Source organism: Semicossyphus pulcher, unplaced genomic scaffold (assembly GCF_022749685.1).
Source record: "Semicossyphus pulcher isolate SPU_LCO1_2020_fin unplaced genomic scaffold, fSemPul1.0.p SCAF_1, whole genome shotgun sequence".
Classification (NCBI taxonomy): domain Eukaryota; kingdom Metazoa; phylum Chordata; class Actinopteri; order Labriformes; family Labridae; genus Semicossyphus; species Semicossyphus pulcher.
This window is the reverse complement of record NW_027211603.1, coordinates 23,282,122-23,293,974: the sequence shown is the minus strand read 5'-3', so window position 1 is coordinate 23,293,974 and position 11,853 is coordinate 23,282,122. Positions and strand designations below refer to the sequence as shown.

Here is an 11,853-nt window from a genome sequence, read left to right as displayed (position 1 = left end):
ACTGTAATCATAGCAACCAAATATGACATTTCTATAATAAAAAGCAAAATCTGAGAGAATGTTGTCAACTATGAAATTCTTAACATTTTTGCCCAGCTCATGCGTAAACTCACAAGACCAAAATAAATGGGAGCAAGTTTCAGGATGTAACTCACAGCAAGACATCTATGTCTCTCTTTAACTTTGCAGGATAAAATATATGGATCCACTTAAAAGAAACGTAAAAGAAACGTATTTAACCATATTTGTTAGAAACGATATTTAGTCCCCCCCCCCATTAATTCTTTATTTCAAAATGTCAGCATACATAATAACAGAACAAAGCAGATCACATACATCCAAATGAGACATTGACAAAACAAATCAAAGGGTAGTATCAAGTGTCAAAAGACAGTAGAAACAAAATAAATCTTACCTAAAGCAAATAATATGAAAATAAGAGGATAAATAAATAAAAATAAAAAACGCGAGAGTATGACACTAGGTTCACGCAAAAACTTTGAAGCTATTGCACACAACCATTGTTTAGATAGCTTTTTTGTTTTGCGAGTTAGAAATCACAGAAATGTACTGTTTTATTTCCTTCATGAAAACAAAGAACTGAGGTTTCTTGTTTGCAAATTTACATTTGTGAATGTGGAATTTGGCAAGAAGTAGGATATAATCTGTGGATCAGCTTAAAGGAAACATTTAATGACACGTGGCTTTAGCTAAAAGGTAATTATCTACACTAATTAAAGACATCAAAGCGACCCACAGTTTGGCAAACACTTAAAAAATACGTGGACTACCATACTCCACCAATAGACTAAAGCAAACATTTTTGTCCCTTTTTAGTTGCCGTCCCATTTTTTTTCTAAGCATCAAGCGCACTTCTGACAAAGATGGTGAGCAGCTCAAAGAACAGTCAAGGTAGTTCACATACGTTACGGTAGTTTGGAGGGAGCGCTTCGCACAAGGCATACAGATATGGGTTATGTAAATGTATTTTTATCTCAAATAATTTCAAACAAACTCATGTAATCTATGAATTTAATTGCATTTGTGTATGCTAAAAAAACGTTTGAAGTGAAGAGCGAAGAGTTCAATCTCGTTGAATTAATCAACGAAACAGGAAGTTGTCAGGGGTGCACACTCTCGCTTCGCTTGTAGACGGTCTGTACAGCTGTTTCTCATTGCTAATTTTCTGCGCAAGATGTTATCCACGATTTGGTTACATGCAAGGCAGTGATGCAAACAAGCTTGCCTGAAAATAATGGCATTATTGTGTGGCTGTCTTTTGGATAAAAAGACCCCTGTCTCTCTTCGCCCACTATGCGGAGACTTAACGATACTGACGCCGTCCGCATAGGTCGTGTGTAGCGGATATTTTATGGAGGCTGGGACGAGGGAGAGGTTGTGAGGCTGGGGAGTCGGGACATCGGCGGAGCTGGGGAGAGGAGCGTTAGCAAGCTAGCTTTTGAGACAGTGACGGCTGTAAAGGAACAGTGACTTGTTACGGCAGCTCGGTCATCATCATGGCTACAAGTGGTAACAATACGACGCCCGGAATGGGAGATATCATCCAGCTGAACGTAGGAGGGACAAGGTGAGCTTCATCAACAGGACAGACAGCTTGACAGATGATGGCTATCATCATTTAGGAAATTTGAGCTCTGTCTACGTCCTAGTATGATGAATTCTGCATGGCCAAGCAGCCATGGATGTATGTATAGTAGGCTACTTCATCATTACTCTTTTTCTGTCTCACTGAAACTTACAGACACTGGGGCTTCTTGGACCTTAAAACTTAACACACTGAATATGCATTTTATTACACTGGTGGTAATGACTTCTTCACCAAGGCAGCTCCACAGGGTCTGTTATTAATATGCTATTGTGCCTTTATTCTGTAGGTTCAGCACCTCCAGACAGACTCTGATGTGGATCCCAGACTCTTTCTTCTCAAGGTTGGTTAAATGTGGTCAGTGTTTGTACTTCAAAGCTGAAGAAGAGAGAGACAGATCTGAACTGTCTGTGCAAGTGCTTTTCCCACTTCATCTCTACAAAGTCAACCAACAAGGAGTTAAAATAATGCTATCATTGTTTCATTCGAATAATCAATTAGAGTATTTCCAACCTGGAAAAAAAGAAACAGAATCTTTCTGCATAACCACCTGTGCATATTTCAAAGCAGAGGGCTCTAAACTGACAAGCATGGAGTAGATGTAACTTGTCTAGACTCCCCATGAGGCTAGGCTTGTTAAACTGTACTAATGCTGTATCTACAGCATGGATGAATCCTTCCAGAAACAGGTCAAAGAAATAAAGAGCACGCTATGGTACAGTTGCAACCCTGTAAAACAAAATTCATTCTACATAATTAATGTTAAGTAGGGATGTTCCATTATCTTGTCTTGCTTCATATGTCCGCCATTCTTGTGATGGAAAATGTTAGGGCATTGAAATTACAGCCAGCTATGACTGGAAGAACGTGGAAAACGAGGTAGCTGCTTTACTTTTAGTGAGGCAAAGATGTTGTCTTGTATTTATCCAATATTCAGTGTGAACACTGTTACTGTCATCTCTTGTTTAAAGAGTTTTTGGAGTTTACATATACATGTTTTTTAAGCATATTTAGGGGTGTTTTCACACGTTTCTAGTGAGTTATTCTATATGAGTGATTCCTGCTCCATAGGGGAACCACATTGATACAGTCTGAGGGTAACCTACAGTTAAAGTGAAACAGATGATTGGGGCTGGGCAAATACCACAGTCGCCACAAACTCTGGACTGAGCTCAAACTTTGACAACAGCTGACCAAGTGTTAAATGCCTGTCAGTGTGTCTGCCTGCGCACCTGTCTGCCTGCCTGCCTGCCTGTCAGTCTCTCTGCCCTCAACTGTCTGCAGTGTGCAGTCAGTGTTTTTAAACGTGCACAATTATCTGAGACAACAGTTTAGAGTGTTTGTTACTGTGCGTATAATATGTATTTATTTACCTCAGCCAGTGGTAACAATGCTGGTAAGGGGAAATTGAGAAGTGCTTAGGTTAACTGGAGCCCTGTGTGTCTGTCTCTGTGTGTGTGTGTGTGTGTGTGTGTACTTTTTCCAGTTTGCTGAGTGGAAGGATATCCACTCTTCGGGATGAAACTGGAGCTGTGAGTATAGCTTTTGTTGTTTCCTATTTGAAAACTAGCGCAGCATCTGCAGGCCACATTTGACATCTGAAAATTGTCTAACAGCTTCCAGCAGACGGGCCCTGACGTTTGTTCTGTTTTGCTGCAGCTTAATGAAACATGATGCATGGCAGTTAGATGACGTGTGTGTGTCTAAGAACAAATAAGATATGACAAATTACTAACTAAATCATATTGGATAAATGTTGTGACCTGCAGCCCACAGTCAGTGCTTCATCATTACGTTCATCAGCTTCCCTGTTGTCAGATGGTTTACTGTTTGTGTACTGTGTCGATTAATTATCTATTAGTAATGAATCCGTCAGCACTGTTTGTGTGGAGTGTTTCTGTTGCTGTATTGATGCACAGAACCGAACAAATGATCTTTCTAGACTGACCATATAGTCAAACATTAACATGAATTTTCATGTTGAAGTACAGAGCAGGATTTTGAATAATAACCAATTACCATCTGTGTAATGGTTTCCCTGCATTCACATTATAATGTTTGTTCCTCTACTTGCAGATATTTATCGACAGAGACCCTACAGCTTTTGCGCCAATTTTGAATTTCCTCCGAACCAAAGAATTGGACCTGCGGTAAGGAGGAAAATATCCCTGAACGCTGACTTTAGGGTAACAAGAGATGTTGAAACTTACTTGTGCTGCTTTTTTCTCTGCAGGGGCGTCAACATCAGCGTCCTGCGGCATGAGGCAGAGTTTTACGGGATAACTCCTTTAGGTGAGTGTTTGGAGGAAATGTTGCCTTTAGATATTTTTGAAGTCTCATAATCAGTATCCTTTTGTCAGTACTCACTATGTGTCTTCAACCTCATCAGCTGAGTATGTGGGTGTTTTGGACACAGTGTGAAAAGCTTTACTGGTTTTCAAGGAAAATATTGTCCTGTAATTTGAAGTTGTTTTGGCTTCAAATACACTCTGGCAAAGGCCTGAAACTCATTACTGTTAGTTCCATAAACTGTGAGGTTGCTTTAAGTTTACTTCCTGTTTCAGAGTTTGTAACTTCCCTGCATTGTCTGGGTGCTTGGATGGGAAAGTTACCTTTGTGAAACTGGTCACCTGCTTTGAATCATAACATGCACACCAATACATATGATGCAATGTAATGACACACAGTTAAAATATGCAGGGCAGAGTATGCAGGAAGATATATTAAAATATAGATCAATGATAAATAGTTGTACAGTGATAAAATAAGTCGTCAGTTAATGTGGAAAAATTTGTTATTTGGTTATCATAGGCTCATTACTTCATTGTGTGTGTCTGTACCTGTGTGTGCAGTGCGGCGCCTGCTGCTGTGTGAGGAGCTGGACCGCTCATCATGTGGCAGCGTTCTCTTCCATGGTTACCTGCCACCCCCAGGTAAAGACATGAAACTGACTGGTAGAGAAAATGAAGTGAAAACAGAGGAAAGGAAGTTAATTCTGAACACAATAACCACCTGGTGTTTCTAAAGAAACAACCTGTTTGTAGAAATCACAGAACAGACTATGAATACAATGCGCAGTAATTTAACCTCAGTGCATCTTTTCTTGACAGCGATCCCCGCCCGTAAGTCGAGTCCTGCCTCAGCAGCCTCTGGCTCCTCCTCTGACGAGCGGCCAGGTCCCAGTGGAGCCGAGGGCTTCACCCGCATTGGTCCCCCTCCTCACCCTTCCCTCTCTGGACCACCTGGAACAGATGACAACCACAAACTGGGTGAGTAACCTGGGGCAGTTTTATAGAGTGTGTCTCAATAAAACATGGTGAAAATCTGACGATCATATCTAGTTACAGCTGGCCAGAAATCCATCTTAGGATTCATCTTAGCGTAAAATAGCGAGCAGGGAATGTAGCCATGACGCTGTCTGCCTTGCCTGCCATTCACAAACAGTTTGCGCTTCATGTGCATGCTGATTAGGTCTGCTTTCATCCTAATGTCTAGTAGATCATACGTGTTACATCTGTATATGTGTGACTGTAAGATAGATTGATATATGCACTGTTTATGCCTGTGATTGTGTGTTTTCTGTGCGTGTGCTTTAATGCTGCAGCTAATCTGACCTGACAACATCCTTTTAGCTAACAGCACTGGCTGAGGTAGCCTAGTTTCACATCAGCCTGCTCTTTGTTCAGGATGACATCAGAGCATCTAGTGAGCTGCGCTGAACAAAGAGTGTGTGTGCTCTGGACCGATGTAATTGAAAATGAGACGGGGATTTTATATCCTGCAATAATATGAAGCAAACATCACTCACCCCTGCCTGCATGTAGACCTTTTTAATGGCTGCCAACATGTTGATTTTAATGCATGTTAATGATGAATAACGAGGTGAAAACGGCGTGTCTTTGTGTGTGTGCAGGTCCTGTGGTTGACCCCAGGAAGGTGCTGATTGTAGCAGGACACCACAACTGGATTGTAGCAGCCTATGCACACTTTGTCATCTGCTACAGGTGATAAAACTGTTTGGTTAAAACATTTCTCATGCACTCTTTAGGTCATAAGAGGGAGGCATTCAATTATTTATGAATGGAGGATGGAGTCCTTAAATGTTGTGTCTCACATTTCTCACTAAGCACATCTTTGGCTCTACACTTGCTCAGTTAGCGCACATTAGTTACAGCCTGCTTTGGCCTTGTAAACATTTAAATATGGGATAAAGACAGTAGGGAAAGCTGCTGCCTGAAAAATGCGGTAAAGATAAAAAATAATCTATTTCATCCTTGTAATTTAAATGCTGAAAGACAATATAATAAGGAGTGTGCTGTCTGTTTGTATCTCTCTCTACAGGATAAAGGAATCCTCTGGATGGCAGCAGATCTTTTCCTCCCCCTATCTCGACTGGACCATTGAACGCATCGCACTCAACGCTAAGGTGGTGGGTGGCCCGCATGGAGACAAGGACAAGATGGTGGCGGCTGCGTCGGAAAGCAGCATCATTCTGTGGAGCATCCAAGATGGAGGCAACGGGAATGAGATCGGTAAACAGAAAGTCACTGTGTGTTTTATCAGCGTTCCTGGTCACACAAGTGGACCTTGAAAAGTGTGCTTCAGAAAAACTATCATGTAGGGATCTTACAGAATATTAAATTGTACAGAATTGTGCCACTTACACCTGATTACACCTGAATTCATATTTGTTTTTTAACATATTTCACACATTCATTTTTCTATGTGATGGTTTGTTTTCCTCAGTAGAATAACATTAACATAGAGACAGGACTTATCCTGTAAATTCAGGGTCAGAGGCACAATCAAATTCGGTGATGAAAGGCTGTGAAAAGATCGTCACGTCTGCCATCGTGGTTTCTGTTGGAAATGTAACGCATGTGTCACCAAACGAAAATGAACACCAGTGAGATGGCAAGGCATCATTTTACACCTTAACAATAAGATTTTCTTTGTGTATTTGTGACCTCCTGAACTCTGACTCGGCCTTCACTCTCCACACACTAACTCCTCTTTGTCTCCCCATCACCCCAGGTGTGTTCAGTCTGGGCGTACCTGTGGATGATCTCTTCTTCATTGGAAACCAGCTGGTGGCTACGAGCCACACAGGGAAGGTCGGGGTGTGGAATGCCGTCACACAGCACTGGCAGGTATGAGGGAACGCGTGTTTGTGTAGAGATGGTTGAGGGCTGGTAAAACATGTTTTAGATTCTTCAAGTGGGGGCAACATTTTATGAAGTTTACGGGGCCTCAAAGAGTGTTTTTGAAGTCAAGCATTTATTGAATGGTGTGTGCTTTCAGAGAGGCTACATAAAGTGGTACTGATTCTGGGTTCTGGGTGTGTGTGCATTTTAGGTGCAAGATGTGGTTCCTATTACCAGCTGTGACACAGCAGGATCCTTCCTACTACTGGGCTGCAACAATGGCTCCATCTACTACATAGGTACGCACATTAGCATCTTTGTACATCCACATGCCCTTTCATATTTGTCAATGTGTTGACTTGATTACTCTGCTTCCTTTCAGACATGCAGAAGTTTCCCCTGAGGATGAAGGATAACGATCTTCTAGTAACAGAGCTTTATCATGACCCTTCAAACGATGCCATCACTGCACTGTCTGTGTACCTCACTCCGAAAACCAGTCAGTGAACCACCATCATTGTTCTTCTCCTTTAAAATTATTCATTAAAGAAACGTTAGAAGTTAATTGAAATTCTGTCTCTCTCTGCTCTCAGGTGTGAGTGGGAACTGGATAGAGATAGCCTACGGCACCAGCAGCGGTGCAGTGAGAGTGATCGTGCAACACCCGGAGACGGTGGGATCGGGGCCTCAGCTCTTTCAGACGTTCACTGTGCACAGGAGCCCGGTGACAAAGATCATGCTGTCTGAGAAACATCTGGTGTCAGGTGAGGAAGGAGTAACCAGTTTAAGACTGCTGTGGGTAATGGATAACAGTAGACACATATACCATTCATCTCACATTTATTGTGTGTACCGGTTTGCACCTGGCTGTATACCTTTGACCTTAAACTTGTGTTTCTTTGCTTGTCAGTGTGTGCAGACAACAACCATGTCAGGACGTGGACGGTGACCCGCTTCAGAGGGATGATCTCCACACAGCCGGGCTCCACACCTCTGGCTTCTTTCAAAATTCTGTCCCTGGAGGAGACGGAGAGCCACGGGAGCTACTGCTCCGGGAACGATATCGGTGAGAGGGTTAAGAAGAGAGGATGAGAAGATAGATGATGGCAGTATGAGGAAAGGGTAGATGCGCTTATGAGGAAGAAGATTGTCGGATTTCCTTTGAAGAGAGTGTTTGAAGGTGAAAATAGTAGTGATGGTTGGATCTTATTTGTGCATTCAAATACAGTAGATACATACACACTATCAGAGGGGGATTTGCAGAATACAAATTCAAGATGTCAGGCTGACGTGCAGGTAGAGACCGATTGTATTTTGTGCTTGCAGGTCCGTTTGGGGAGAGAGACGATCAGCAGGTGTTCATACAGAAAGTGATCCCCATCACCAACAAACTGTTTGTGAGGCTCTCATCGACTGGAAAGAGGTAAAACATTCTCCATCAATCTCTCTTTTAACCTTGCCCCTCTGACCTTTATCTAACTTTGTCTTTCTTCTTCTGTTTGACCTATGGTACTTGAGCTTCTTAGTGTTAAAAGTGTGTGTGTGTTTGTCAGGATCTGTGAGGTGCAGTCAGTGGACGGGACTACCATCTCCTGCTTCATGGTACGGGAGTGTGAGGGTTCCAGTCGCATGGGGTCGCGACCACGACGCTATCTGTTCACGGGCCACGGAAACGGCAGCATCCAAATGTGGGACCTGACCACGGCGATGGACACGGCTAACAAAGGAGAGGAGAGGAAGAGAGACGGTGAGGACAGAGAGACACTCAGGGGTAGGAGACAGAGAATGATAGAAGTGTGCGCAGGTGTTCTGAAGCTGCTCTGGTGTTTGACAGATGTAGGCGGGCCGTCAGAGGAGGAGCTGCTGCAGCTGTTGGACCAGTGCGACCTGAGCACCTCCCGCTGTGCTACACCAAATATTAGCCCCGCCCCCTCTGTGCTGCACCACACACGCCTCCGAGAGTCCTCCTCAAGGTGAGAAAGAGAGTTCACACAAACTCCCACTATTCAAAAGACAAAGAGACAGATGTACAAACATGCAATAACCCTTTACCTGCCTTAGTCGTGGCTACTACAGATACAACATGATGAACATTTATGCAACTTATAGGGAAGCAATTATCTCTCAGTATATTGATTAATATGATTGTCAAACAACATAACATTATATAAACGATTTCTCTTACCATCCACTGAAGCTCTTACCTGTCCCCCTCAGTCTGCAGTTACAGGCCCAGGAGCCCATCCCTGAGAGCCAGGCCACTTACGGAGCAGTGCGACCCTACAGAGAGAGCCCCCTGCTGGCCCGTGCTCGAAGAACAGAGTCCTTCCACAGCTACCGGTGAAATATTATACATACAATACACTATATTATACATTAACAATTAGATTTGTCCAGGTTTTGAGATTGAAACTTTCAGCTGTTTTCACAGACTTTGAATGAAGTCATATTCCCCATAAAAACAGCAGAGAGCTTCTTTTGAGGATTATCAAGATTGGATAATGTGATTATGCACAGATAATGCTGAGGCGTCCTCCCATCTATCTTTCCACAGAGACTTCCAGAACTTCAGCCTGAGTCGAGGTATCCTGGACACACAGGGCCCCACCCAGCCGCCTGACGCCCGCCGTTCGCTCTGTGACTTCGGACCTGAGGACAGCGAGAGGAGAGCTTCAGCTATGGAGCTTTGGGCCAGCAGAACAGTCAGCTCAAGCTCTGCCACATCTATCGCAGGTTTGATGACTGCTGGCGTTTGCGGGGTGAAGTCAGAAGGCAGCCCGGAGTCTTCGAGACAACCTCCTGACAGCCCGATTCCTGGAGGCGACGTCAGGCGAAAGGTGCTCCCGCAACCAGAGGAAGGGGAGGGTTTGGGATCAGGGGGAGAGGGGGGGAAGGCAGAGGGAGGTGTGAGGAAGAGGGGAGTACTAGAAGGAGGCTTCCTGGGGAGGAAGAGGGCTCCACCAGTCCCCCACCTCTCCTCCCTCCCCTCTGGATCTGATGGTGGTGGCAGTGACTCATCCTCCAATGCCTCCCCCTCCCCAACCAAACTGTCCTCCTCCACGTCACCGCGACACAGGAAGCTGGCTCCTGAACTGTCCAATCAGGACAGCAGCCTGTGACAGCGCGATGTCCCCTCTGCTCTTTCTTTATATTAAAAAAAAAAGGATCATCTCTAAGGAAACTGGACGTCACAGCAGAGGAGGAATGGGACATTAGCTGCAGGACCTTCCACCCCACCCTAACAAAGGTTTTCTACAGTTCATGACGTAAAAGGATCTTTTTATTTTGGGACGCCTCACTGAGGAGTTCACGTCTTAGGACACGCCTCCTTTACGCAGTCTGCTTCTTAATCTGAAAAACTTTATTTAAAACGTTTTTAATTTAAGTCTTGAGCACGGCGTCATACTTTTAAATACACATGCAGCATGAGCTCACAGCATGCCTTCTCAACCTGAGCAGCAGCACATTCTGTTTCTGATCGGAAGATTTCAAGTTCTTTTGCTGGGTACAACTGGAGCTCCTGTTATCTGGTAGTGTAGGTTTATGCACAAAGCTGCTGTCTGCCTGTGTTGATGATTTTTACTCTTACTATTGAAACATGCAGTACCTACAGGAACAAGCACACATCTGTTAGGCCACGTATTGTTGAGGACATGGTGTCGATTCTTGTTTGGTTTTAACAAAAGTGCTCAGCTACTGATGTGCAGACTGAATCATTCGCTCATCAACGACCATCTCAGCCCAGTACTAGTGATTAAATGAAGGCTTTAAACACTAAAAAGGGCTTTATCACCTTTTAAACAGACGCTAATGGAAGGACAATTAAAATCACTAAGACAAACCTGATACATTTATCAGATATCGACCTGTTCAGAACTCAACTCAAGTCTGTTTTCAAACACAGCATGACAGAAAAACTTAATTTGATCTTAAACTGACACTATTGTCATTGGTGAAAAACTACACTAAAATATTACATTTACAAAATCCTCACATCTAAGAAGCTAAAACCAGCAGATGTTTACATTTTTTGTTAAAGACCAAACTCTTGATTCAGCACTGGTCCCATACAGATTTTTCAAAAGGATAAGACCCCTTTGAAAGACGGTGTGCCTCAGATTGTTTGTGCTATTTGTCATTCAGTACATTTTTTACTTAATCTCACTGTAAACCTGTTACCCCGGTCAGAATCCTGGCAGCTACTTGAATCCTAATGCTGCAGTCAGAGACACGATGCTAACTGTTGAAGCAGTGTCACTAAGAGCTAACAGTCAGCGAGCAGTGCGGCTCCAGCATGCAGTACATCCTGGTTTGTTGTTTGACAGCTCAGTGACAAATGTACAAAAACCTTGAAACTGAGAGCTTTTTTTCCACGGCAGACATTTTTTAACTCGTCATAACTGGAAAACCACATGTGGAACCGATTTATTAGTGATGGTTCAATCAGGTGTCCCAGTGCCTCATGACATAGAGCCCTCATGCACAAAACCAACGCCCCTGAACTAAGTCATCTCAGGGGAATGCAGTAAAAACTACTGTTATAAACTGAGCTGTGCTTTTCCTGTTGTGAAAAGGTTTGAGACATTTTCATAGAAACATTTATAAATGTGGATTTGTAAACAAACTAACATGGAGGTCGGTGTGTTGAGGAAGGTCGCCTATTTATTTTTTGTATCCATTACAAAGATCCTCACTAACAGTAATGGCAGATCAGCTTCTACATTTATACATGAATCTGTTTTCAAAACCTTGTTAGTATATATAGAATATAACGTGATGTCTAAACAGAGAGAAATCATTTGGTTCATGTTGTATCGCTGTTCAGACAGTGGTGCCTGTTCAGGATCACACTAATATTATTTACAGTATGTTTTATTTTTGTTACAGTATCACACTATAACTACAATCAGTACAAGGACCTACACTACATCACTTTACTCTTGCTTTGTTGTGGATGACTCTTGCAGTGCCTTATTTAACTGGTGTGACGGTTATCAGCCTGTGTGTGTGTTTTCATTGAAATAGATTCTGACCAAAGGCTTGTGACGGCTGAGCTCGGTGTGCAGCCACGTTACGGACCCGTCCGCTCGGGCTCCGGCTAGA

At 43.2% G+C, this 11,853-nt stretch overlaps 1 protein-coding gene across 1 annotated transcript; it reads left to right on the top strand.

Moving 5' to 3' along the window:
- The first annotated feature begins 1,446 nt into the window (after positions 1–1,446).
- kctd3 (potassium channel tetramerization domain containing 3) lies at positions 1,447–11,853 on the top strand. The gene is made up of 19 exons (XM_069685491.1): positions 1,447–1,588; positions 1,896–1,949; positions 3,093–3,138; positions 3,683–3,756; positions 3,840–3,898; positions 4,459–4,539; positions 4,717–4,875; positions 5,520–5,610; positions 5,948–6,138; positions 6,641–6,756; positions 6,962–7,049; positions 7,133–7,249; positions 7,344–7,514; positions 7,661–7,816; positions 8,077–8,173; positions 8,304–8,497; positions 8,585–8,723; positions 8,968–9,090; positions 9,305–11,853. The coding sequence occupies exons 1-19, from the start codon at positions 1,518–1,520 to the stop codon at positions 9,867–9,869; spliced, it is 2,592 nt and encodes an 863-aa protein (XP_069541592.1). The 5' UTR covers positions 1,447–1,517; the 3' UTR covers positions 9,870–11,853.